Source organism: Lutjanus erythropterus, chromosome 3 (genome assembly GCF_056507025.1).
Source record: "Lutjanus erythropterus isolate fLutEry1 chromosome 3, fLutEry1.hap2, whole genome shotgun sequence".
In the NCBI taxonomy this organism is placed as follows: Eukaryota; Metazoa; Chordata; class Actinopteri; order Lutjaniformes; family Lutjanidae; genus Lutjanus; species Lutjanus erythropterus.
In genome coordinates this window covers 30,249,048-30,274,372 of record NC_139319.1, presented here as the reverse complement: position 1 = coordinate 30,274,372, position 25,325 = coordinate 30,249,048, and the positions used below count along the sequence as shown (strand labels likewise).

General features: G+C 38.1%; 1 protein-coding gene across 3 annotated transcripts; it reads left to right on the top strand.

Moving 5' to 3' along the window:
* The first annotated feature begins 957 nt into the window (after positions 1 to 957).
* Positions 958 to 24,695, top strand: pecam1b (platelet and endothelial cell adhesion molecule 1b). Of its 3 annotated transcripts, none has more exons than XM_084715782.1 (16): positions 958 to 1,104; positions 1,207 to 1,242; positions 5,362 to 5,655; positions 6,419 to 6,700; positions 6,786 to 7,055; positions 7,490 to 7,762; positions 8,458 to 8,736; positions 11,015 to 11,290; positions 13,441 to 13,542; positions 13,666 to 13,696; positions 15,587 to 15,666; positions 19,354 to 19,407; positions 20,788 to 20,877; positions 21,399 to 21,455; positions 22,436 to 22,458; positions 24,050 to 24,695. In XM_084715782.1, the coding sequence occupies exons 1-16, from the start codon at positions 1,062 to 1,064 to the stop codon at positions 24,152 to 24,154; spliced, it is 2,295 nt and encodes a 764-aa protein (XP_084571908.1). In that variant the 5' UTR covers positions 958 to 1,061; the 3' UTR covers positions 24,155 to 24,695. The 3 variants fall into 3 exon arrangements, with proteins under 3 accessions (XP_084571908.1, XP_084571909.1, XP_084571910.1); XM_084715783.1 differs by having other exon boundaries at positions 959 to 1,104; positions 24,053 to 24,694; XM_084715784.1 differs by lacking the exons at positions 13,666 to 13,696; positions 15,587 to 15,666 and having other exon boundaries at positions 959 to 1,104; positions 24,050 to 24,692.
* Positions 24,696 to 25,325: the final 630 nt, after the last annotated feature.

The window sequence follows — 25,325 nt, the reverse complement described above, 5'->3', positions numbered from 1 at the left end:
TCAGCAGTCCCCTTGCCAGATGTTGTTAGGCATAGTAGACTAATAAATATAATACAATAGTTCAATAATTAAATCAAATACACCTTATGTAGTATCACTTTTGAAGTGAAGAATTAATTTGCATAACTAAGTAGTAAAAAAAATATAAAAAAATATCTAATATATATCTACTTCTTTCAAGGGATGTACATTAAGTATATTCTCTAAGGAGTGGATGAGAGAATAATTGAAAACCTCTTACCTAGCGGACAGTCTGTTAGCCTGCTGAGAGGCAGACAACAGTGAAAACATCTTTTACATGACTGACTTTATGAAATAAAAAACACTGACATTTGAAATATGTTTCAATATGTCCTGTATTTGATGTCATGAAAACTTAAAAAAAAAAAAAAATCCTTTAAATTTACATCCTGGATCAGATCACGTCACTGACTAACCACTGAAGTAAAAAATGACCTCAGTCAGTCGTCCAGTTCAGCTATGCCTGTGTAAGTCATGATGGAAAGTATGTGTTCCAGTGAAAATAGTTCCACCTCCGTGTGTCCTGTTAGAGCCAAATTTATGTCGGCAAAAACAGTTTTTAGTAGCTGAGCTCAACCGTTATCTCGACTTCAGGAAATGGGCTTTGCAACACAAAGAATGTTGTCCCGTCTTCTCTCTACCTGCACCGGCCCTGCCAGCCAGGGTCAGAGGTCAAAGGCCTGGCTACTGCACCCACAAGCAATACAACATTATTGTGACTACCACTTCACACACATATGCACACACACACATAAAGGAGAACAGAGGAGAACATTCCACAACAGCAAAGAGCCGGGCTGCGTGAACATCCTGAGGAAACAACACTCACTTCCTGGCAAATTAAGCCAAGCCGACGGCTGCTTGGGTTGATAACCACCACCGCTGGCTGACCACTGAGTGGCTGAGGTAGAGCACCACCTTAGCGTCCGTTCCCGCCCACTAAGATCAGATCAGTCCCCCATACAGCGCCTGTCTGCCCCCAGAGTCACAAGTGTGTTAACCTTCAGCAGCGTAGGGAGCCTTAGAGTCCCTCAGACAGGATGGGCCTCCTACTACTGCTCACCTCCACGCTCCTGTCCAGCTGTAAGACTGCCGGCCGTTTATGTTCTTCTTCTTTGGATTTATTTATGTGGAGGTGGTTGATAGATTTGTCTCTAATCTGGTGTTTTATTTTCTTATCTTAAGACTTCCATCCAGGGAGAGTGGTGAGCGCACAGATAAGTAAGTATCATCTCAAATAAATTACAGACACTGAATACAAGATTAGATTTGTCTTTAGATAGAGACAATTTTCTGAGTATTCTCTATAGAATTGTCATTGGTTTGAGTTTTCAAAAAAGAGCCCCATGTTTATGGAGCATCATCGCTTTGCTTTCTGTGTGGGCAGAGTTATTGGACTTTGAGTTGGAAGACTTTTCAATCAGTTGTCAGCCATTCTAGAAAAGCCAAGAGGCACACATGGTCAGTCAGTGGAAACAGTCCTGTTTGTTATCGGAGCTTTTCAATTGTTGGTGTCTGTTACGGTGGAAAAGCTGTGATTGGAAATGTTGGGAACATGTTGGCGAGCAGTGTCACACGCCTCCCTGTGCTCTGGAGCTGGCTGTTGATGGAAGGCGTGAGTCAGTCCAGATCAGTTGTAATAGAGATGGACACGTTGTCCGAGCCAGGACCGAGGTCCAGACTTGAAGATGGACCTATATTTTAATATGGTTTTGCTTGGTTAGTGTTCTTTTTTCTGCATTGGTTTTCTCATAGGCGTATTTGTGTTTGCTTCTTACATGACTGATTTATCAAATGTATACTCATCAGACTGCTCAAATTTGAATGTCTTTTAGTGACCTGATTTTAATAGGAGAGAGCACGAAGAAAATCAGAATAAAATAATATGGTAATAACATTACCGCTGGGATACAAAACTGACTTTTTTATTTATGTTATAAAGTAAAAAAAAAATCAGATGTCACAAACTGTTTATAATAAAGACAAAAGCAAGTATAGTTGAGTCAGGTTACACTAAAAAAGTGCACACATCCAAATTTGAGTTCCTCGAATATTCTTTCAGCTTTTTAAAGATGTTAAAACAATTAACAGAGCATTGATTATCATTAAAAAAGTTTCATAATATTATAATGAAAAATGTATTTATTTTATTTAATTTGTGAAAAGTTTCTATTCATAATTAAAATTTAAATGCTAACGATGTAATCAAAAATATAATCATGTAATCCCTGATGATGTAACTATGGTCTAAATATACATTTCTCAGATCTAATCAGAGCTGATTATAGTTAGTTATTACATAATCCTTCTTACAGTACATGACTACTCAACCCTAGTGAGCCATAAAACACAGGCCCAATACAAGGGTAACACTTTATTCATATTAAATTTTGAAGTGTAAATTGAAGTATGTAATGCCCCTGCCATGACTCACACACTGTATCGAGAGCCCACAGCAAATCACTCTGCCCCGCACGCCTGATTTTTCTCATCATCGGGCCTGCCAGGTCCCGCTGAATGATGCTGGGTGTGGGCCAGATTCAGCAGGCTCTGAAATGGTGAAAGGTCCCCTGAGTGGCCTGTTTGTCTGACAAAGTGCTTTTCCTCTCCTTTTTTTTTCTTTTTTTTCTTGTTCTTCAGGTTTGTTTACTGCCCCACAGCACCCCACCCTGAGTCACAACAACAGCAGCCTGTTGTCTCTAATACTCGACATATGGGTGAAGTTGAGGAGAGGCTTGACGTTATGTGTGCAGATGCTCTCTGTCTCTGGTTACTCTGCACAAAACTAAACTGTTGTCACTTTTAAAAGCTACTTACAAGTGTTTCCTAAAAGGCAAAATGTTGCTCCTTCAGTCTTAGACTTCTACATTTGTGAACATGACAACACATATCTTCTATGAATCATTGGTTTCCACCTTGTGCCTCCAGCATTTGAACAGATTCACAGCTTTGGGAGCAGTTCAGGTGATTATAAAGGCGTTCACACGTGGCCATGTGAATGAAGCAGTTCATCTGCTGTGATCAATTCAGAGACAATGAGGCTGAGAATTCCTGATGATTGATAACCGTGAATAGACTGGAAAAGTTTAGTCAGGAAAAGGAAATGAGTGACTCATGACGCTGGATCCAGAGATAAATAACAACCGTTAAATCATGTTAGCAAGACATAATATCTGTATCTTTTATGAAGGCAACAGGGTTGATCAGTGATTACATTGGCCCATTGATGACCCATTTACTTCTATCCTCTGGAATTGTTGTTTGTTTTGTTTTTGTTGTTTTTTTTTTACATTAGATCCCTTTTAAAGAATTTTTCAGTCATGCATTCATGCATTGTTTCTTGTGTGAGTCACATACTCAGATCGGATACTGTCATCAGCATGATGAAATCCCATGGCAACACATCAGCTTCCTGAGAGCCAAGCTGATCATGAGTCAGTTTTATGGCAACTGTTATAGAAATTTAGTCATTTCAAATATGCCAACATGATCAATGGCCATTCAGGACTGTTGATTTGAACAGGACTGTGGAGTGATTTGAAGGAACTTTTATTAAATCCACTTCCTCAGGATAAAAAACAGTCGGACATGTGTCACACGGATATGTGTAGTATATAAGACAGGTGTTTAAAGTTACAGAGTTCACAGAGGAGTCAAGATGAACACAGAAATAGACTCGATCGAGCCATGAAGAAAGAACTTAAACATCAATATATCCACAGTCTAAGAACCAGTAAATACTAAATAGAGGGGAAAAAAATAAAATAAAATTAAAAGAATGCACAGTAAAAATATCTTCAAGTTACTCATTCAACATATCAGCAGGGTTGGGAGGGTTACTTTAAAAACGCATTTTGATAATTATCTGTTAAAAAAAATGTAGTCAGTAACTTAATCCAAGTATCACAATATTGAAGTAATGTATAATGCTTTGTATCAGTACTCAAAACCTTTACTGTATCAACTGAAATAACCCAGAGCCAAGTAGTATCAAAACATTTCCAGTCAAACAATACCTGCATTCAATCCTTTTGGTACCAGATCTAGAAAAAAATGACTATTAATATGGTTGTGCTAGCAGCCAGTCATTACCTTAGAAAAAAAGTATCACATGATGTGTTCTATTGGTATCAGTATCTGTTTAAGAGTACTGGTATTGTATTTTCTAAATAATACCCAGCCCTGGTAATACAGCTTGATTATTTCATTACATTTTCATCACCCCAATGTAAAATGTAGTGAAATTGTTTACCCAAATATGTTTTATGTTTGTTGTTAGGTTTAATAGTTTGTCCACCTATTGTTTCCATTGTGCACAATTTATTTCTTCATTAACTTTCAGATCAAGAAAAATAGTAATTTTCACCCAATGAAGTCTTTTTATTCACTAGAGGCCATGATAATGAATTAACAACTGTAAGATTATCTGGTTTTAGTGAGACAGTGTGGTGTCATGAGACTCATGACGTGTTGTAATGAGTGTGCACTATACACACAGTAGTGTATTGGTCTTTTTTCTTTTTGTTTTTCAAAATTTAATCCTGCTAAATAATTCACATTTTTACCAAAAGTATTATCAATATATATCCTTTAAGTAAATGTGTATGGAGTACAAAGAATCACAAAACAAAACAAAACATAATTTTATTATTATTTTTTTTATTTATTATTGGGCTCTACCAGTGATTTCTGTTAATCATCCAGCCATAAGAGGCCATCAAAGACTGAGGACATTTTACTAAAAGTTCTAGCGCTCAACTCAAGGAGAACTTCAATACCACTGTCACATCTGCACGCTAAAGGTCAAGCATGAGCCAGGAGTCAATTAGCTTAACTGTAAGACTGGAAATACTGGGTAACTGCTGTCATGGCTCTGTCCAAAGCACAAAAATCCACCTCTGAAACTCACTAAATACCATAACAGGTTGTATCTCAATTGTTAAATTCTTGCACATAATCAGAATGTAACAATGTTAAATTGTCCTTTGACAGGAAGGTGCAATTTGTAAAATATGGCAAGAATTGTAGTTTTAGGCACCTCCTCGTTCTGTCAGACTGAATGTTTGCTTGGCACTCAGTCATGTTGTTATCTCCCGACTAGATCCTTTCTTGTGTCGTATCAGCTCTTAGATGTATGTTGTTTTGGATTAAAGTGTCTGCTAAATGAAACGGTAAGTTAGTAAGTTATCAATTAAGTATGAAGTATGAAGCAAAACCACTGCAAAGGTTTAAAGAGCAAATGTAAAAACTCAGCTACATGTCAAATGTCCACTTTTTTCAGGGCAGTAGATTTGCTTGTGCATTAAGTCTGATTGTTCTCTTTTTTAATTCACTCATTAGTATTCACGATAAGAGACATCAACCTGTCCATCGAGCCCAGTCCTGATGTAACGCGGGGCGCCAATGTGACTCTGAGATGCCATGCCGTCGTCAGCAGCTCGGAGCACGAGGCTCTGAGTCGTGAGTATTTCATATTCAGGGACGACAACGTCGTGTACAACACCACCAGCACCTCAGAGGATCTGCTGTACCCACTGCCTGATGCCAGAGTCTCCAACAATGGCAAATATAAGTGCATGATCAGGATTGAGGACAAACAGAGGACCAGTAAAGCCCAGAAACTCACAGTTACAGGTTAGTTTGCTGTTACAGGTGCAGTATTATCTGTTGTGGTTTGAGAAGGTCAAGAGTGAGAAAAGTAATTTCAAAAGTGAAACATTTGTCAGCAGGACACAATCAAAAAATGTCTTAATCAAAAAATAATTTCAGAATTTCAATGATGGAAATGATATGTTTATACAAAAAATAGAGGTGCTAACTAGAACCTTCGGCTTGTCCCCAGAAGCTAACCATTTGTGGGTCCTGGTAGAACCTTTTGTAAAGGTTCACCTAGAACCCCCAATGAAAGGTTCTAAATGAAAACTCCTTCTATGATGCAATGGTTCCAACCAGAACCCTCTCTTGGGGTTCTATCCATAATCTTTCCACCTTCTACGGGTGCTAACAAGAACCCAGGCAGGGGGTGGGTTCTACAGAGACCCATTTTATAATTCTAGGCTTTCATTTGAATACCACCCAGGGGACTCTTCTGGGAAACCTTTTATATTTTTTTCTATATTTATTTTGAAATGAAAAGGGTTCTTAATGGAAACCCTGATCTTACAAAGAGCCCAAGACAAACCCTTTCTTCAAAAAAAGGTTCTACAGAAGCACATGATTCTGGGGAGAACCTCAGCCCTTCAGGAAAGAACCCTTTTGGATGAGTGTATGGAACAGCAAGCAGGAAAATTTCTTCAGCATTGGCAAAAGATGGTGTTGTTTCATTTCTGTTTATTTTCTTGTTTCATGGTCTATCGCATTAAATCTGAGCACATTTCTCACATTTTTGTGTTTCCAGGCCTGTCAAAACCCATTCTTCGCCTTAACAACCCTCGGATCAATGAAGGGGATGAGTTAACTGCCACGTGTACAGCACCCGGCGAGACAGGACTTTTTTTTTTCTACTTTTACGAAGACTCCAAAGAGATCCTGGTCAGGCAGGTCAACTCCAACTGGGTAGAGGCCAAGTTTCACTCCAGCAGCGCTGGCAGCCACAATATTCGCTGTGCCTATACTGTTCTCATAACACCAGAATCCTTCAAGTCCGAGGAAAGCAACAGTGTCAGTGTTTCAGTCAGAGGTAAGTAGCATTTTGTCATATCTGTACTTTTCAAAGCATTGAACCTATCACAGAGCTTTTCCCTACATTGATTTTGTCTCTGTAGAGCTGCCCATCAATGTGGTTCTGGAGATATCCCCTCAGCACAACATCTATGAAGGAGACCAACTCGTCATCTCGTGCACCATCAGCAACTTTCTGCACGGCTCTGAAAAAGTCCTCCTCTTCCTGAGCCAGGGGACCAAGCTTCTCAGCTCTGGAGAGACCAAAGTCAACCACACCATGGTCGCACGGGCACAAGACCCTGGGGAGCTTGAGTGCAAATTAGAAATGGGAAATGTTGCGAAAAACGCCACAAAGACGATTTCAGTGACCGGTGAGTGGACGAATGAAAGATGATTTTTCATCATAAAAGTATAAGAATGAACTATATTCTTATCTATGGAGCCCCAAAACTTGAAAAATGGAGTAAATGCCAGGTTAGCATGCCAGAGCTGACAGATGTTTTTCAAAGTGTGGTGAAAATTGTGAAGAATTGTGAATTGCAGGAGTACTACTTACAAATTCAAAAAGTAGTTGCTGTATTTGTAAATAGTGAAAATGGCCATATATAAGCTAACATCACATTGTAATATGTATAACAACAAAACACATTTCATTTCTTGTACACTCTTTGAAACTATTTTTTTTTTATTTATAATCTTATTCTACATTTTGTCAATTTTTGGGCTCCATACCTGTTAATACTTAGGTTAGTAAGTGACATGAAAGCAGATGATGACTTGCTGTGTTTTTTAAATCTATCCTCAGAGCTGTTTTCAGCGCCCACTCTCACCATGACTCCATCTGAAGTCTTTGAAGGGGATTATATCACATTAACCTGCACTAGTAGCTACGCCTCTGAAAGACTCAACAAGGAAGAGTTGACTTACACTCCTAGATTCGATGCACCCTATGGCCTACTCTCTGATCGGGGTAATGGAGTATTTTCTGGCACGGTCCAGCAGAATTTCACCTTTACCTGTGTAGCTCACGCCAAGGGCATCAAGAAATACAGCGAAACGCTGACTGTACGTCCAAAAGGTAAGCAGACTTGATGCTTCTTTCAGATGCAAATTTTAATAAATAGATTAAGAGTGGATCTTATCTCCTTTCAGACATACACCTCAGTACATAAATGCAATTTAACATGTTAGCCTATCCATGTTAAGCTGAAGACAGGACACAGTTAGCATAGCTTAGCATAAAGGCTGAAAGGGCGTGTGAACAGCCAGATCTTTCTGCAGCACTGACACAGCGATGTGGAGATATGAACTAATACTAATATTGCTCCATAACAGCTGAATGTAAATATACAATTGTTTGCAAAGTTTTTTGCAATGTCCATTTAAGAATTGCTAATATGCCAATGTTGTCTCCACTAATAGTTTGCTCTGCCCACAAGTGGCCATAAAATCTGTCACTGCACATTTAACTCACTGAGAGAGACTGGAAATGTGGTATGCTTTACAATCACAATGGTAAAGGCAGAATAAATGATTTAATCACTCATGCAGAAAACAGAAAACACTCTCCTACCTTTATATCAGTGTCTTAGAGTGAGTAATTTGGTTCTTTTCCATTGAAGTAACAGAATAAAGCTGTAGAGAGAATTTACATAGAAATGACCAAAGCATAAAATATGCATTTTCCATGTCTAAACAAGGCTTTTGTTTTTTCTTCATAAGATTTGTCCACAGGGAGTCAGTGTGTTTTATTTTTCTCTATCTCTTCTTTAGTTCATGTCTCTGCTCCGGTAATCTCGGTGTTTGGCAAGGCAGTCCTGGGACGGTCCTTCCAGATCCTCTGTAAGTCAGACAATGGCAGCCTGCCAATAAACTACACCCTGGTGAAGGACGGCAAGCCAGTGAGATCAACCATCGTCAAGGTGCCTCATGAACAAGCTCTCTTCACAGTCACTGTCAACAGGCCTGATGAAATAAATAAGTACGAGTGCAAGGCAAAGAATGGCCCGAAGAAAAGCCAGTCCAGTGAAACACTCAATGCGTCTGTCATAGGTAAATAATCACAAGTACAGTTGTATATTTATCTGTTTTACATAATTAGTTACTTTTTACCTCATCAACGCTGCTCAATAAATCCAGATCAAAAACTGGATTACCACGTGCAAATAGTTTTGATGAGCCACTGCAGAGAATATCAGCTTTATAAAAGTCTAATAAAGCGACTAGCAACAAATGGCAAAACAATCTCAAATCAGCACCCATTTAGTTGCTGTTCTAATGCTTTCTATCATGTTACATGATCCTCAGTGGGTGGAGTTTGTCCAGTTGTGAAGAAACTGTCCAAGGTCAAGATTGAACTTTTGAGATTGAATATCAGTTATTGGCAAAATAACTTTATTGTTCAATTTAAATAACAAAAATCATTGCCATTAGGTTGGTTTGGACCCATCGCAAATTTAGAAACTGTATTATTGAGCATTGCTATGTCACATATTATGACATAACTTTGATTTAGGGAAAGTTTGACATTTTGGGAAACAAGATGAGAAGACTGGTGCCGCTCTCATGTCTGCCTGCTAAATATGAAACTATCACAAGCAAACAGTTGTCTTACTGTAGCTTATTATAAAGACTGGAAACGGGAAACAACTAGTCTAATAACTATCAGGACCTGTAAAGCTCATTAAGTGACACACCATGTCTTGTTTGTTTAATCTGTATGGACTGAACCAGGTTAGCTGTATGCACCTGTTTCCAGTCTTTATGGCAAGCTAAGCTAACCTGTAACTTGCAGTACCCTCATCTTTATTGTACAAACATGAGAGTGGTATTCATCTTGTTAAAGATCCTCCAATATCATTTTCTTCCTTCCTGATACTGTTTCAGATACCTGAACTTTGCATATCTGATATCAAGCTTATTATTTTAATAACTGAATGCTAATAGAGTGCTGAAGGAATTAGTTCTAAAACCTGGAAGGAGTTAGAATATTAGCACTTTCTATTCTCTTGTGGAAAGTTAATGGTGTTTTTGAATTTGTTTTTGGTTAAATGCCTGAAATGAGGTCTGTTGTTAACACAAGCTCAAGAGACTTTCATGTTTTGGTGTATGACATAAAATACATTAGTGAAACAAGTTACAAGTGAAACTACAGAGTCTGATGCAGATATTAAACATCATCATGCTGATCACTAATCACTTAGTGGTGGTGATGTTAAGTCACAGAACTGTGGTGTTGTACATTTATAGATTTTTACTTCTGGCTTCTGCATTTGCATTTCAAAAATCATAAAAGTGGTGTTTGTTTGCGAAGATTATCTTGCTGAACAAAATGTGTATCCAAATGTGTGTATCCTAAACTTTAGTTTGCTTTGCTTATTTTCTACAATAATGTTTTAGTGGAAAAATTCCCATTGACTTCTTGTTGAGGGAACCAAGACGATGCAAACTTCCCTGCAGCTATAACCCTATGTAGCTGTGACTGCTATCACTGTATGGCCTGAGTAAAACAGAAACAAACGCTTTTTCTTTTTTTTGCGGGTGGGATGTAGCAAGGCCCACTTCAGGGCTAATAATTATGTGACATCAAAGTGGTGCATTCACCATTTTCACACAACAGCCGTTTTCCACGTGACACTGAGGGTGGAAAGCTCAGCTGCTGTTATCAAAAGGATGATGTGGTACATCTGTGTTCCAGGTCATAAACATAAACACAGACAATCTGACAAATATACTTCAAGCTAAAACAACATATTTTATAACCCATTACCCACTGTTACCCAACAACTAATGAAAGCACTACCCTCCTCCTAGCTTACATACTGTTTAAAAGTGGTTCATGGTGCGATAGGAAAGGCATAAAGTCTGAAATATAAACAAAATAATTCATTTATTCATAAACTATAATGTTAGCAGGCTGAATGCTAATGTTAGCTGTTGTCCAACTGTAGCAAATGATTTAGCAATTATGTTAGTTTATCTTCAAATATGGCTCCATGTCCCTCCAGATTTTCACTATGCGCTGTCTTTCAGTTGTTGATCAATCAAGAAGCAGTGAAATGATAACAATATTACATTTTAGGCAGCATCTGAGGCATTTTCCAATACTGTTATCAGTATCAGAACAACTCCACTTCTTATCTACCTCTAGGTGAGAAAATAAATGGTATTTCCTTAAATTTTGAACTGTTCCTTTAAATAAAACTTTCTTTTTTGTTTGTTTGTTTGTTTGTTTTTTGTTATGCTTTAATGATACAGTACAATCTCAGTTTATAATTGACACAATGTGTGAGTAATTTCTCTTCTTTTCCTGCATCTTTCCCTCTCACAGTGCCTCTGTCGAGCCCGACTCTGACCGTCCTCCCCAGCTTACCAGACATCTCTGAGGGAGATGATCTCTACCTCATATGTAGTATCATAGGCTCGCCGCCGGTCACCTTTAAGTGGTACCGTGTAGGCAGAGAACATCCACTTTTTACCGACACCTCCCAGAAGAACCACTTAGACTACAAAGTCCCCTCTTTGTCCAAAGACCACAGCGGCAGGTACTACTGCGAGGCTCTCAATTACGCCAACGTCGTCCGCAGTGGCGAAGTCACAGTAAATGGTGAGTTTGATGAGTATTTATGTGCAATAGGGACTACATCTGTTCCAGACTTGCTGTTCTGTGGATGACCCTGTTCTCTGACTTTTTTTTTTTACTTCTGGGGCATGCAAAAAAAACATAACTGTCCCTTTAGAGGCTAAAGTTTACCAAAAAGTAATGATACATATTAGTTAAACCCGTAAATGTTTGGACCAAACAACTGTCAACCACTATCTTTATTCTGTATGTGAGGAAATAGAATATCTGCAGTTTGCATAATCCATTTTTTTAGACGCTTGAAGATCCATTCCTCACTAAAGTTTGTGAACCTGACCAGGCAGTAATTTTTTACAGTTGTTTTCTGCAGTCTTGCAGCCACAATTGAGAGAGACAGAGAGAGAGAGAGAAAGCTTAAGGGCTCATGTGGACTGACTGCTGTGTAATTTTCCCAACATGATAAAATTATTCTTAAAGTCAAAGTAAAGTAACATTTGAGCTTGTGGTCAGTTATAGTTGACTAGACTAATGTATGAAAATGTATGTAATGTATGAAAACTTGCCACCTAACCTCTCAAACAATCTGTAATTTAAGCATGGCGTGCATACATGCGCATGTCATTGGTGCATTCTGGTAACAAATAGCGCTACACCTCTGGTTAAATCCCAGACACTCAGTAGGCTGCTTAGGGAGAGAAAAAATGTTGAGCCATCTTCAGATTAAGTATGAAACCATTTTTTTTTACCTTTTTTTTTAAAATATATACCAATTTTTAATTATTAATCGTCAGTGATATAGATACAATTAATGACTAAATGGGTAAAGGTAAATAATAGAACAGCTAGAAAAGTTCAGAAAATTACATCATTTTACCATAATGCAGCCTTTAAAACCAGGAAACACTTATGTGATATCATCAAGACAATATCTCATGTCATGATATAGATATAAATGATATTGCCCAGCTGTAAGTGCAACTATTGTCTAGTAAAGTTTAACAGGCTCCCAATCAACCTACCAAGATAAAAACAACAATGATTTTCCTACTTTGCTTTCTCTTTCTGTAGTTTATCTTTATTCACCACAAGCAGCCAACAAACACAAAGTTCAGGCAACAGGTGACAACTGAAAATATCATGGAATATAATGAAGTAAGGATCTCTGTTGGTCTGTGCTGTGAACATCCATTATTTAACACTATCATTCAAATGTCACACACTGTCAACAAATCACATCCTGCCATTCTTTTGACAGTCTTCGGACACTTGTTTTGTAGCTAATGCTAAATTAGCTTGTTTGATGCTACCAAGCTTTAATTATGAGCAGACAACGTTATCGGATTAGTTAACAACCAACAACAATAAAAAACCCCAGAACTATCTAGTAGCTCACTATTAGTTGTCATCACAAGTCACAACTTAGCTTACTTGCTTTTGAGACTTTCTGAGAAAAAAATGTCCTAATATCAGCATTCAGAAAAGAAGCACCGTCTCCTCCTTTTCCAGCTTCTTTGTGGTTGTCAGTTGTGTCTGGTTGGTGACCCCAGCTAGAGTGATCATTTTAACCCAAACCACGATCTTTCCCTAACCAAGTGTTTTTGTCCCTAAACCTTAGAAACAACAAACAAACGAAACTCATTTGAGTTTCACTAATCAAGAGTTCCCATCTAAACACTCAACTGATCATAGTTACTACATTTTATGGCAGATTGGAACCATTGCTTTTGAGGCTGCATACTGCTACCTCTGCATTGTTGCATCCATGAGTTGGGTTTACAGATTGTCAAAATGAAAGTCCTCTGCTACTTTCATGTGTTTAATGGGGGAATAAGTGCACATTCTCTAGGTATTGAGTGCTGCAGTAATTGTGCAGAGATTTAAGAATGGACCTGCACATCAACATTACTATTCCTAGATCCATGTTTGCAAGAAAGGAAAATCTAGGTTTCGACTGTAGACAACAGGGAGAGGGCCTGATGAGGGAATACATAAAACTCTGCAAAAAAATGAAACAGAAATGTTGTTTGTTTCTTACTTTGACCTTTGTGACCTGCAGCTGCATGGCTCTGTCTTCAACAATCTTCGTCATCCTGTCCCATTGTATTTGTTCCCCTTCAGTGTTTTTGTTTGTCACTGATGTTACTTTCTTTCTGTGTCTCTGTCTCTCTTCACAGTGCGCATGGCGTTGTGGAAGAAAGCTGTGATTGGGGGGTTTTGTCTGTTGGCGGTGGCGGTGGTGGTGGTGGTGCTTGTGCTGTTCTTCAGATCCAAGAGAGGTAGAGAGACCTACAGTCCTCCAGCAAGTCAGCCCCCTTATATCTAACTATGTATGAAAATTGAAAACTTTCCTTCGCCTACTTCCTCCTGCTCCTCTCCTCACCTCTCATGTCTTATTGTAGGTAAAAGAGAAGCAGCTGCTGAATTGTCAGTGTGAGTTGGCTTGAATACTTGCTTCCTCTGATTGTGACAGATACTGTAGAAGTTTGTGACAGTGAATCTAGTTTTATTAGCTGGCTTAGATGGCTGAGGGTCTGTGAGTATTATGTTTATTTTCTTTATAGGCTTTAAAGAACCACACTGGTTGTTTTGCATGTTTGTACATTGGAAAGCACAGATTTCATATAATTACAGCCCATTTCTTTCAACGTATTTAGGTCGATATCCTACCTTTCAGGTTGTAATTTTTTTACATATTAGTGTGATAAACTTATGGAGACTTGAAACTCACTTGAGATAAGAGACACTGAGTGTTTAAACAGTTTAATTTTTTGTCAATAAATAGTCACTTAACCCTCCATAAAACCACAAATTGACTATTTTTTCAAAATTAGCTGTTTGAATTTATTAAAGAGATGAAATATGACATGTTAATTAATGAGCTTTAGAGGTGCTGGTATGTACCTTTTGTCACTGTTTTTGAGGAAAAGTTTTCTCCCTGCCTCCTGACTCACATTTAGCACACAAACATGAGAGGTATGTTGATTTTCTCACCTTAACTTTCACTTTAACTCCAAAATGTCTAACTATTCCTTTAAGTTAAATAATGAGAGTAATTTATTAGAAAATTGCCATTTTAAAATAGCCATTTCACACTAAAAAACTAACTAAAACAAATTAAAACTGAAAGCTCTGGATAGAGACTGAAAGTAGACTGTACACTGTACAATGGTGCTACTGCACTAATCCTGGAAGAGCGAATCCTAAAGAGAGATTATATTCTCCATGGATATTAATATGGAATTAACTGTACATTGAATATATGTATACTCATAGATAGATGGATGTTATGTATTAAACAAAAATAGTTGTTTGACAGAATAAAACTGCAAGAAAAAAATACAAAAAATAAAACAAAACCAAACTTAAAGGTACGCAGTGGCATTGTTAATCATCATTAATGGGACTATGGAGCAATATTTTGATGTGGACTGACTCACAGATGCACACTGTGGGTTTAAGTCCTGCCACTGGTTGCTTTCTTTGAGCGCTATGGCAAATTAGCACATGGGACGCTAATGGTTTGAACGTAAACAAGCTAATATAGCTGTTTGCTTTTCTTGTCCAGCGATGTAGTCATTTTAATGCCAGAGCTTGTCCACCGATGTGCAAATGTTCCACCGAAACAAATTCCCCCTCGATACTATTTTGCAGCAGCACTGTCACTGCATCTGTGGCGTAGCACTGCCCAAGACATTTGTGATTTGTTTAAAAAATGCAAACAATGCAAGGCATTTTTCCCCCTATAGCAGAATGTGTATGTGTAGAGCCAGACTTCTCTATAGTGCTGAGGGCTGTGGACTGAGGTCTGGCTATGTGAGACTACTAGTTGTGAAGCAGCCTCAGTTTAGTACTGATGCCTGTATATGACTTACATCAGGAAGGAGGACTGGCTGCTTCTGTGTATTTACTCTTAATGCCCGCCAGCGGGTCGGATTCTCCTTGAACTCAGATGGAACAAGTCCATGTTTACATTTTCCCAGCCAATGTTACACTGAGTTTGGAAGTAATCCAATTAAAAACAATTTTTATAAAGATAATTACAATTTTGTCATTATATTCTGTGTTTATTACAAAACATTCCTTGAACAAGTTTGTTAAGTCTCAGTGTCTCACCAAAACACAAGACAAGCTGCTACTCGAGCTGTGCCATCTTAAACAACTACACCTTGCAAAACTACCCGTATGGTTATTGAGGTGCATTTTAGCTGGCATCAGAATTGTTCGCATATACTATTAAAGCTTTTGACTGTTTTGGCCTTTAGATGTTTTTTGCTTGACTTCACCGCTGCCCAAGTTGACTTTATTTTCACCATTTCTCAGAAAGCCTTCGAGCCCTAAATCAGATGACTCTTTAACAGTGAATCTAACCCACGACACAGAGGTTTATAACGCAGCCACAGGTAGCTTGGTTTTACTTTTCTCCTATGTACCGCTCACTGTCCTCATTAGTCATCACCTTAAAAGAATTGTTCAGATTATTTGAAGTGAGGTTGCATGAGGTACTTATCCATAGTCAGTTTATTATCTACAGTAGGTGCTGGTCGACATTCCCCCACGCTGGAAAATCAGAGAAGAGTGCCAGCCATTCATTACCATTCATTTTTTGGGGTGGACCTTTGGTTTAAAATCTTGCTGACCCTGTCTACAACAGTTCATTGCTTAGCTTTCATGCCGGTACTCCTCTCTGCCTCGCCAAAGTGGGTTCATGCCAACTCCGTCTACTGTACTCAACACACTGACAATCAATTAATAGCTCACAACCCCACTTCCTCATAATCCGAACCATCCCTTTAACAGCCATTAGTCATTTCTCTTGCCACAATAGTCAGAGCATGTTTCCTGTTGTAGCCACAACAATCCATTTTCATCCCATGATCCGTGTTCTAATATGCATGCAGGGCTCGTGTTGTGGTGACCTGGCTACCTTTGTTTATGTTACTGTCTGTGTCGCTTTCCAGTTGTAGATATCCTGTTCTAATTTCTGTGCACGCACACCATATGTACGTTTGAGCACATCGTCTTCGTTTGTCTCTCAGCTTTTTGCATGTACATTGTGTTTGTGTCCAAGTATGTATGGCAGAGGCAGGAAAGGTAGGATGTTGTTGGATGCAGTTGTTGTAGGAAGTAAACTCTCCACGGTACACGCTGTGCTTATTCAGGAAGAAACTGCTTCAGTAGTTCAATCATATGTGACAGTGATCAATTGTTGCAAACTTCTTAGAGCGTCCATTATCATCTTCTTCCAGACGCAGCGCCACTCTATGATGGCACAGAGGGGAGAGTGACCAATGGGGTACGAGATAGCGCAGCATCGCTTCCCGCTGACTTCAGCAACAGGAGCAGCTACAGTATCCCAGCCACAGTGTAGAGATGCCCCACAATGGGCAGGACTTGAATTCAATTTTTCAAAAAAACTCTCAAAGAAAAAGAAGCTCTAAGAAATGACGATGAGAGCAACATTCCTGTTCGTGATGTAAAATTTGGACGCTTTTCTTCACTGACGAGTTCTCTCACTGAAAAGGAGGGGCATGTTATGAAAAAATACAAACCAGGACCCGCTGCTCCCTCTCCCCTCCTCCTGCAATCTAGATGGCCTCTGATTTTATTCCTAACATTACTTTCTTTGTCCTTTGTTTCTTCGTTCTCCATGTCCCTGTGATTTCATGTTCTTTATTTGTCTGATGTGCATGTTTAAATGGGCTTGGTAACAGACCGATTTGTATATACATTTTTATCATTATCACAGGAAATGTGTGTATATATTTTTGGTTGATCCCTTGACTGACTGGAAGAGACATATATAGAATAAAGATATTGGTTTTATTTAGAAATGTGTCAGTACCATTCATTTTACTAAAGCTGTTGTAATTGAGGCTAAATATGACCCCCCCCCCAAAAAAAAAAAAAAAAAACGCAACAAAACAAACAAACAAACAAACAAACAAAAAACTGCTATACTGCCTAAAATGCTAAGGCTAGGTTGCACCAAAAAGAATTATTAAAAATCAATCAATCAATAAAGGTTTAACTTTAAATTATGTGTATTAATTTTAAAAACTATCTTAAAATTTAGAAGGATTACATTTTCACCTCAGTTTAGTTTTTACTCTAAACCTAGATTAAATGTAATTATGTTGCATCAGAACTTTAAACTCTTATTTAAAATGTGATTCAGTATTAACTTTAAACTTACACTTGAAGAGGTTTAACTTTTAAAATAACTAACTTTTTGAGATGTGCTGTACAAAGTAATCAATCATCAGCTGATAATTCTGCTAACAAGTTTTTTTTCTCAAAAAAGGAGAAATTAGCTTCTCTGCTGAGCCATCATGAGTAGGCTAACTCAGCTGACAATCCAGCTAGCTACAAACAATACACCATTTTTTAGAGATGTAGAAGACTACAGAACAGCAGAAAGTTATTGGTTTCCCCTCGTTCATTCATTCATTCATTCATTTATTTATTTATTCATTTTCATTTTGGTAAGTAAGCTCCATATTCCTATTTAATTTCAGTTTGCATCACTAAACTTGGATTTACTAAACTGAGATTAGTTCTTCAACTCTGTTTAGAACTCTTCATAGATTAAATCAATCTTTTTTGGTGCAACCCAGTCTTAGTCTTGGATGTTTATTATTATTATACCTGTGTTAATCTTTCATTACACCGTATGCTGGATGGTGCAGCTGTACTGAGCACAGGTCCATGACAGTACTAGCACAACATGAAGTCTATTCATTTCCTGAAAAGGAACACACAACACAGACTTCCTTGAAAAGTCGAAACAATCGAGTCTGCGAGAAACTTCCCATGTTGGCACGGAGCAGGTTGGGGTGGGGGAGGGGGGGCGGGGTCAGTGTTGAAAAAACTGGTGGTGTTGGGGAGGGTGGAGCTTATTTTGTTTCAGGCCGGGCAAGTTTGAATACATGCAGCAGGTGGAGGAAATTAATCACATAAGCCTGGTGTGAGCTGCGTGTGAGATTACATTACCAACTGGGAAGTTGCAATGGGATGTTGTTTTTGCCAGAACTTATTGTGCAGCCGCTGCTGAATTAACAACCTATTGTGCACAAGGCAGCGGAAGATTTCTGTATGTACCAGATGAAGACTTGAAATCCGCTGCTTCGCTGCTGGTTTTATTTTAAGAATTAATAAAGCCTCCACTGAAGGCCAAACCGTTGAGATGTGCCACAAAAAGTGCCTGACATCTCTCTGTTATTTCTTTTTGAACAGAATCTAATCTTGATATTTGACTTTAGCTCACATAAACACAGTTTCACATTTTGAGAAATAAGTTTATTCAGTTTCTTGCTTAGAGTTCCATGAGAAGACTGATACTTACTCTCATGTCTGATTATTAAATGTGAAACTACAGCCAGGAGATGGTTAGTTTGGCTTAGCATACAGACTGGGAGGGTGAAACTGTAGTGTGAATCTGTCTAAAAGGTTTTAATAATTCAAAAATGACAAATAACCCCCCGTAAAAGCTCAATTTTTCATTTTTACACTTCAGGTTTTGTATGGCTTGAACAAACAAGATAAAGCATATTGATTAGAAAGTTCAGAGGTTTGTGTCTACAGAGGGAGGGGGTCATTTTCCACTGAGCCTACCTTGTTGAACTGCCATGTTTCTTCAGTATCCCAGAATGAAATCAGTCCCAGATACGGCCTTTCTCATTTTTCGTTAGTTTCACGGCAACCACAGGTTCTCCTACAAGCTTGGAAGGGGAAGGTGATGCGAGGTGGTTGGTTGCAATCTGTAACCTCACTTCTAGATGCCACTAAATCCTACACACTGCCCCTTTAGGAGTGTTATCATTTGTCTTATGCAACTCTGCAAGAAAGCGAATAAGTAAGCCTACATTTCTCAAAAAGTGAAACTGAAACTTTAAGAATTACTCAAACATTTGAATATCACCTTGATGTGAAGTGGTATTGATACATGTATCTATAATGTATGATTTTAATGCTATTTACATATTAAGGTATGTTTCTTAATTCTAATCAGTGCAGAATTTCATAACTTAATTAACTCTGGGTTTGGCAGCTACCTTATGGCAGGATGTCTTTCTGTCTGTGTTTCACAGTGAGGGTGGACAGAGCTACAGTCAGTGTGTGGAGCAAGCGACCACCTGAAGATGGTAAGCCAGGCCTGTAGTAATATGTACCATTATATTAATGCTCTCACTGTCAGTGTCTTCCAGTTCCATGAAAGCATGTATATTTACCAAAGGTGAAGTTATAGACCTTTTTTCACTGCAGCCAAACTGACATGAACACAGGTGTTATCAGTGATATAATTAATGCTCCATTAAGGTCAAACGGAGTCAGGGTGCTTCTGTTTAGCGTGTTGCTTCACCAGAAATGTTCTGCTACACTAAATGCAATGGGATCTTAATTAGTATCATAGACAACAGCTGTATTTACCCTTCTCCATACTTCATATCACCATGGCTTCTCTGAAAAATGTCTATTAACAGCTGAGCACTTAAATTCAAAGACTTTCAATGCTTCTTCCTGAAAGCTGGCTGATGTAACTTTTGCTGAACAGCAGCCACTGTGGAAACACTTGATATTTAACTCTAATTGAAGATTAGATTAGATTCCTATAGTAAATGCTAAGCAGACCTGAAGTGTACATACTAGCTTTTATCAGAGCTTTCGAATTTCCTGCTTAGTCTTCATCAGTGGATAGAGTTTCTTCATTTGCTATCATGAAACCCACTGGCTATTGTCTGCCGATGATTTAGCCTCTGGGGACCACAACCAATGTTTTGTGGCTTCAGGTGTAGCCAGCAGATATGCGGATAATGGATATCTGAGCAAAGACTTCCTCTTCTGTGTGCCGGTCATTGTTTACAGCCCGATTTACACTTTGGGATGTAAGAATAATGAGAAAAACACATTTTGGCTAATCTCTAAAAAACAGTTGTCTGCATATAAATCGAGAAAAGCTAAATAGTTGTTAGACAATAGCTGATGGGTTCTGTGGCTGCATTTCAGCCAATGCCTGTCTGTTTACCCTGTGTGCAACCAAAGGCTGGTCAAATGTAACTGATCAATACCACTCGGACTGGAAATAGAAACCAAACTGCGTCCAAAACCAAAATTTTGCCCCTTTTCTGCAGATTCTGCAGTCACATGAGGATATCTGCTTATAAAGATTGGTTCACTTGTCATGGAGATCTGCTGACATGCAGTTTCAGAAGTTATAATTTCATCCGTAGTTCCTTTAGGATTTTTTATTTGAAGGGTCATTCTTGACCTTAGAGATGGTAGTTAACTAAATTAATACAACTCATAGTCCATAGGACACATGGTAATCATATGGTTGAAAGCTCTGGAAAAGGCCAGGAGTGGACCCCAAGTCAATGGTTAATTGTTTTGTAAAACTTCTAATGCCAGGGTCAAGAATAAACTTCTATTCTTAAGAAATACAGTCCAGTCATTAAAATAATATGAGGTCATGTGGAGTGTTTAGCCTGTTTAACAGAGAATTTTGTTCATGTCTTAATGTGCAGACAATGACGAGGAGAGCAGCGTGGTGTCCAATGAGCCTGATGTGGAATACACCGAGGTGGTGCATCCCCAACCGGTAGATCCTACCAGAGGTAAACACTCATGCAAACACAAACAAAAAATTATATTGTTAGATCTTTTTTCTGCTTGTTTTCTAACTCAACTTCCAAACTTCATTTGACAAACTTTTGTTCCTCTGTTTTTAAACCATTTTTTTATATTCTCCCCTTCCTTTTCCAAACGTCCTCGCCAAAACCATGTTTCTCTGCTTAGGCCACATTCCTATACGGTTGATAATACGGACCAACACATCCTGGGAGGGGCCTAATTACCCATAATTAACACATCTCCAAGCGGCTGTAAATGCAGGATAACTACTTGGATTTCCACAACCGTTGCAGACCTTATAAACAGGAAGGGCTGAGCTAATTGCCAGGCTGGTTTCTGATACTGGCCTCATCTTCGTTAAGCTCCCGAGGGGGCCAGAGCTGACATTTACAGAATGTGACACAACCCGCCTATTTTTAGGTTTCTGTTAACGATAGATCAAACAGTCAGCAAGGTTGTCTTTTGATGTTCAAAAAGGCTAATGTGTTGCTTTTTACATTAACAGTCCCACTCAGAAAAGGCACAGACACAGTGTACAGCGAGCTCCAAAACTCTCCACATGGTGAGTTTAATATCTTTTAAGCTTCCCTTATCAGCACTTTTATATTAACAATGGACTGAATGACTATGTGTAATTGCAAAAGGGGTCATTCATAGTGATAAACACACAGAGAATTATCACACAACTCTCCACGGCCATTAATCTCTGCAGAGCGTTTCGGCATCTTTCAGCTCATTGTTTTGGTTTTCCAGCCTGCAGCTTTACTGTTTTGATTCAGTCTTACTGCTCCTCTGGCTCGTTTCTAACCACAACAGGCAGCTGTTTTCAGCGAAAACACTCAGATAAACCCACTACATGTCCACGACATTAGCAACTAGAAGTCAAAATCAATGTTTAAGTGTTTTTATCATATATGTCTTGTGAATGTGTCACCTATAGATCATTATTAAGCCCTGCAATGTCATACAAGTCATTTACTGTAAACAGTGCAAATTCCATTCAAACTTGGACTGGTGGTCAAAAATACAATTTGCTGTTTGCCAATTCTGTATGTTTGCCAATTATATCTAAGATGGTAACATATCAATGTTGTGTTTTCAGCAAAAAAACAAATAGTTAATTCCGCTTTAAATACTTTTTTCAGCAACCTGGTAGTATTAGTGGCACTTCTACCAAATATCATGTCTGAGGTGAGATCACCGATGAAAGGATAATTTACTCAGGCCAGCTACAGAACCGTGACCATATCCTGTTACTGCTGGCAGGAACTTCCTGTTATTAGAACAGCAGCCAGACACTGGGATGTGTCTATCAGGCAGTCCATCGGAGTCTAATGTTTCCTGTTCAACAGCAACAAAAGAATCCCGAGTCGTTGAGAGAAGCATGATGAGAAGGAATATTCTGAATATCGATTCACGTGATAGGGAGTTAGCGAGGCCAGCCATGTCATCATAATTGTCAGGTGACTGATGAATAAGTCTGAGGTCAGCCGGTGAATGAGCACGATTCACACGTTTAACCTGTGATGCTTTTTCCTCTAGGTGCTGCTGACCACCATGCCTATGTGAGTAATTAACATGTTCTTCTCACTCTTTATTACTGTTATCTTTATACTTCTGTACCTTTTTTTTCCTTGCCTTTAACTTGAAATCTGTTTACGCCACGTACATATGGAGGGCAATTTGGAGGTTCCACAGAAATAGTAATAAAGCATTTAATTCATTTTCAAATAATTGTACAATGAAGATAGGCATTAATACAATTGTTTGCACTGTTAATCATAAAAAGAATCACAAATGAAATACTAATCCATTAATAAATAGTTCAAATTAAAAGAATATTTTTTTGATAGTACACCATTTAAAAATACATTAGGAATTCATAAATAACCAACTAAATTTAAAATTTTATTTGAAAACGCAGTTCAAAGACAAATAAATGACTGGATTTTCAAACTTCATCAAGATTATTTTAATCATTCCCCGACTGCTTTTATCTTTTCTTGTTACCTTTTATCTTTTCCTGTTTGCTGTTTGATTTAGTCATTTAGCTTCTCTTTTAGCACACTTTGGGTGTGCAGCTCTCTAACAAATCAGAGAGCTCATTACCTCCCATTGCTAATTTGCTTTGTTTTACCTTATTTTACAAGCACAAGGTCAATTCATATTTTTATTGCCCATTAAAATATCAAATAATTAATTAGTTTTTAATTTTATTTATTTGTTTGTTTGGTTATTTATTTATTTACTTATTTATTTATAGATTAATAAATAAACAACTTCATTAACACCCATTTTTTGTACGATTAGTCGGTTATTGAAATGTTTTATTACTATTTTCATAACACTTGTTGTCTTCCATGCATATATATTCTGTACTGTATATATATTCATAATATATTTGCAGAACTTTATGTGGTTTTCTGCATGTAAAAATAATAATACGTAATAATAATGTGTCCCTGAATGGGCTGCCTCCTGACCACAGTGACTGCTTGCAGGCTGATAGTCCACAGTAAGAGGGAAACTGCTGTCAGAGTTTCCAGACAAGAACAAAGGCATTTTGGGCAGGGGCTTCCTTCCCTATCGCCCGCTCAAATCAGCGCTGAGGCCCAGTCAAATTACCTCCAAACCCATCTCAGCCAGCACACTGTCCCCCAGCATGCCTTAATCACTGCCGCTCCTCACTGCACCGCAGTTTGTCCCTACATGGAGCTGGAGGTAGCTGAGGAGAGGAATTTGAAATAATCGACTACGGATGTGACATCACGATCTAAAAACGGTGGATTCTTTCATCAGTGTATCTGCTTGATGACAGACTGTGAGGTTTGAAAGGAGTCTTGTTATGGTTTGTATGATGGAAAAAAAAGATCATCCTCCAAGAGCGTGTTATTGCTCTGATAAAAATGAGGATTAGCATTTAGATGATGAAAACACAGTTTATATTTATTCAGGGCAAATAAGTTTGCATACATATTATCAGAAGCCACAAAAATGTCCTTTTGTTCAATTTTTTATACATAAAAATTATAATATCAAAGACTCCTTATATGTAACGGCAGTACTGACATCTGCTTTGTATTATGTGCCAGGGTTTAAGGATCAGAATAATAAATGAATCAGCTGTGTGTTCAGTGTCTCTGCTTTGTGTGTCAGCAGGGTTCAGTTGAGTATGCTGCACTGAACGGTGAACAACCTGAGATCAATCACTATCATCCAGAGGTCAACAACTACCAGGACCTGCCGGTGCCGGTGGACTAGTGATTACAGCCCTCTTTTCTTCACACATGCCGCTGTTTCCCTTCTGTTCTTGTCAACTCTACCAAGAACAGTTTCCAATCAGTGAAATAACTGACTGCAAAGTTTGCTGTAAATATGTTTGTATCTTAATAAATGCACTTCTTAAATGCGCATCTTACTGTGTTTGGTGGTGTGGTTTTCTTGTGTGATGGCGAGACGTGATATAGCTACAAAGTAATGTAATCAGAAGCAGAAACTGACTCAGCTATCACTGTCATCAGTAAATCTTCTTTTCAGTGTTAGTTCCTGACTGTAACACAAGCGCTTCTTTCTCAACTGGAATTTGAGTGACATGCGAGTACAAACACACTAAAATTCTTGCATGACTCTCGGCCATATAAAAAAAATAAAATGACAAACTGAATAAAGGCTGTGGTAAAATAGAATCATGGTTAAATGAAAATACAAACATAGAAGACAGATATACCATTATATTGTATTTTATATTGTATACAGTTGAGCATGTGCACAACTGACCCACAGTCATGTATCCCAGTCTCAATAAACATGCACTGATTCCTCCTCATGCTTTTTGTGTTGACAGATTTAATCAAACTGACAAAGGCTAAAACTAAACACATTCTCTGCATTTTTATTTCATTTTATTTCATTTTTCTTGGTTTTGTAAGTACATAATATATTCTTTTCTCTAAAATTTATTTTTTATTTTTTTACTTCAGTTCAAATGTTTTCACACCTAGTTTTAGTTTTTAGTTTTAATCAATTATGATAACCTTGGTGCAGAGAATATGGGTTTGTGAAGTCATCTTTTAATGTTACAGGGAGAAAGCCATTATAAAATAGGCAGAAATACAAATTGGTGCTCTTGTAATAATCCCAATAGACCAAATGAAATGTTTTTTTTTAATACTTTTTTTTTTTTATCATACTTTATGGCAAAATGACACACACAGCAGTGAGTAATCAAGTCTAAGTTCTGATCAAAGTTTTATCTTGTATGATGCCATGAAGTCATAAAGCCTGGGACTTACTTACTTCTCAACAAACTTTTGACTTTCACTCCACTACATTTCAAAGACAAATATTGTACTTTTGACTCCACTACATTTCCAGGAAGGTTGTTGTTACTTCTTGACTGAGCACATCGTTGAAGTCAGCTGTTGCTGTTTTT

Coding starts and splice junctions, on each gene's coding strand:
- pecam1b (XM_084715782.1), top strand. CDS start 1,062: ATGGGCCTCCTACTACTGCTCACCTCCACGCTCCTGTCCAGCT. Junction 6,701..6,785: donor TGTCAGTGTTTCAGTCAGAG/GTAAGTAGCATT, acceptor TTGTCTCTGTAG/AGCTGCCCATCAATGTGGTT. Junction 15,667..19,353: donor GGTTTATAACGCAGCCACAG/GTAGCTTGGTTT, acceptor TGTGTTTCACAG/TGAGGGTGGACAGAGCTACA.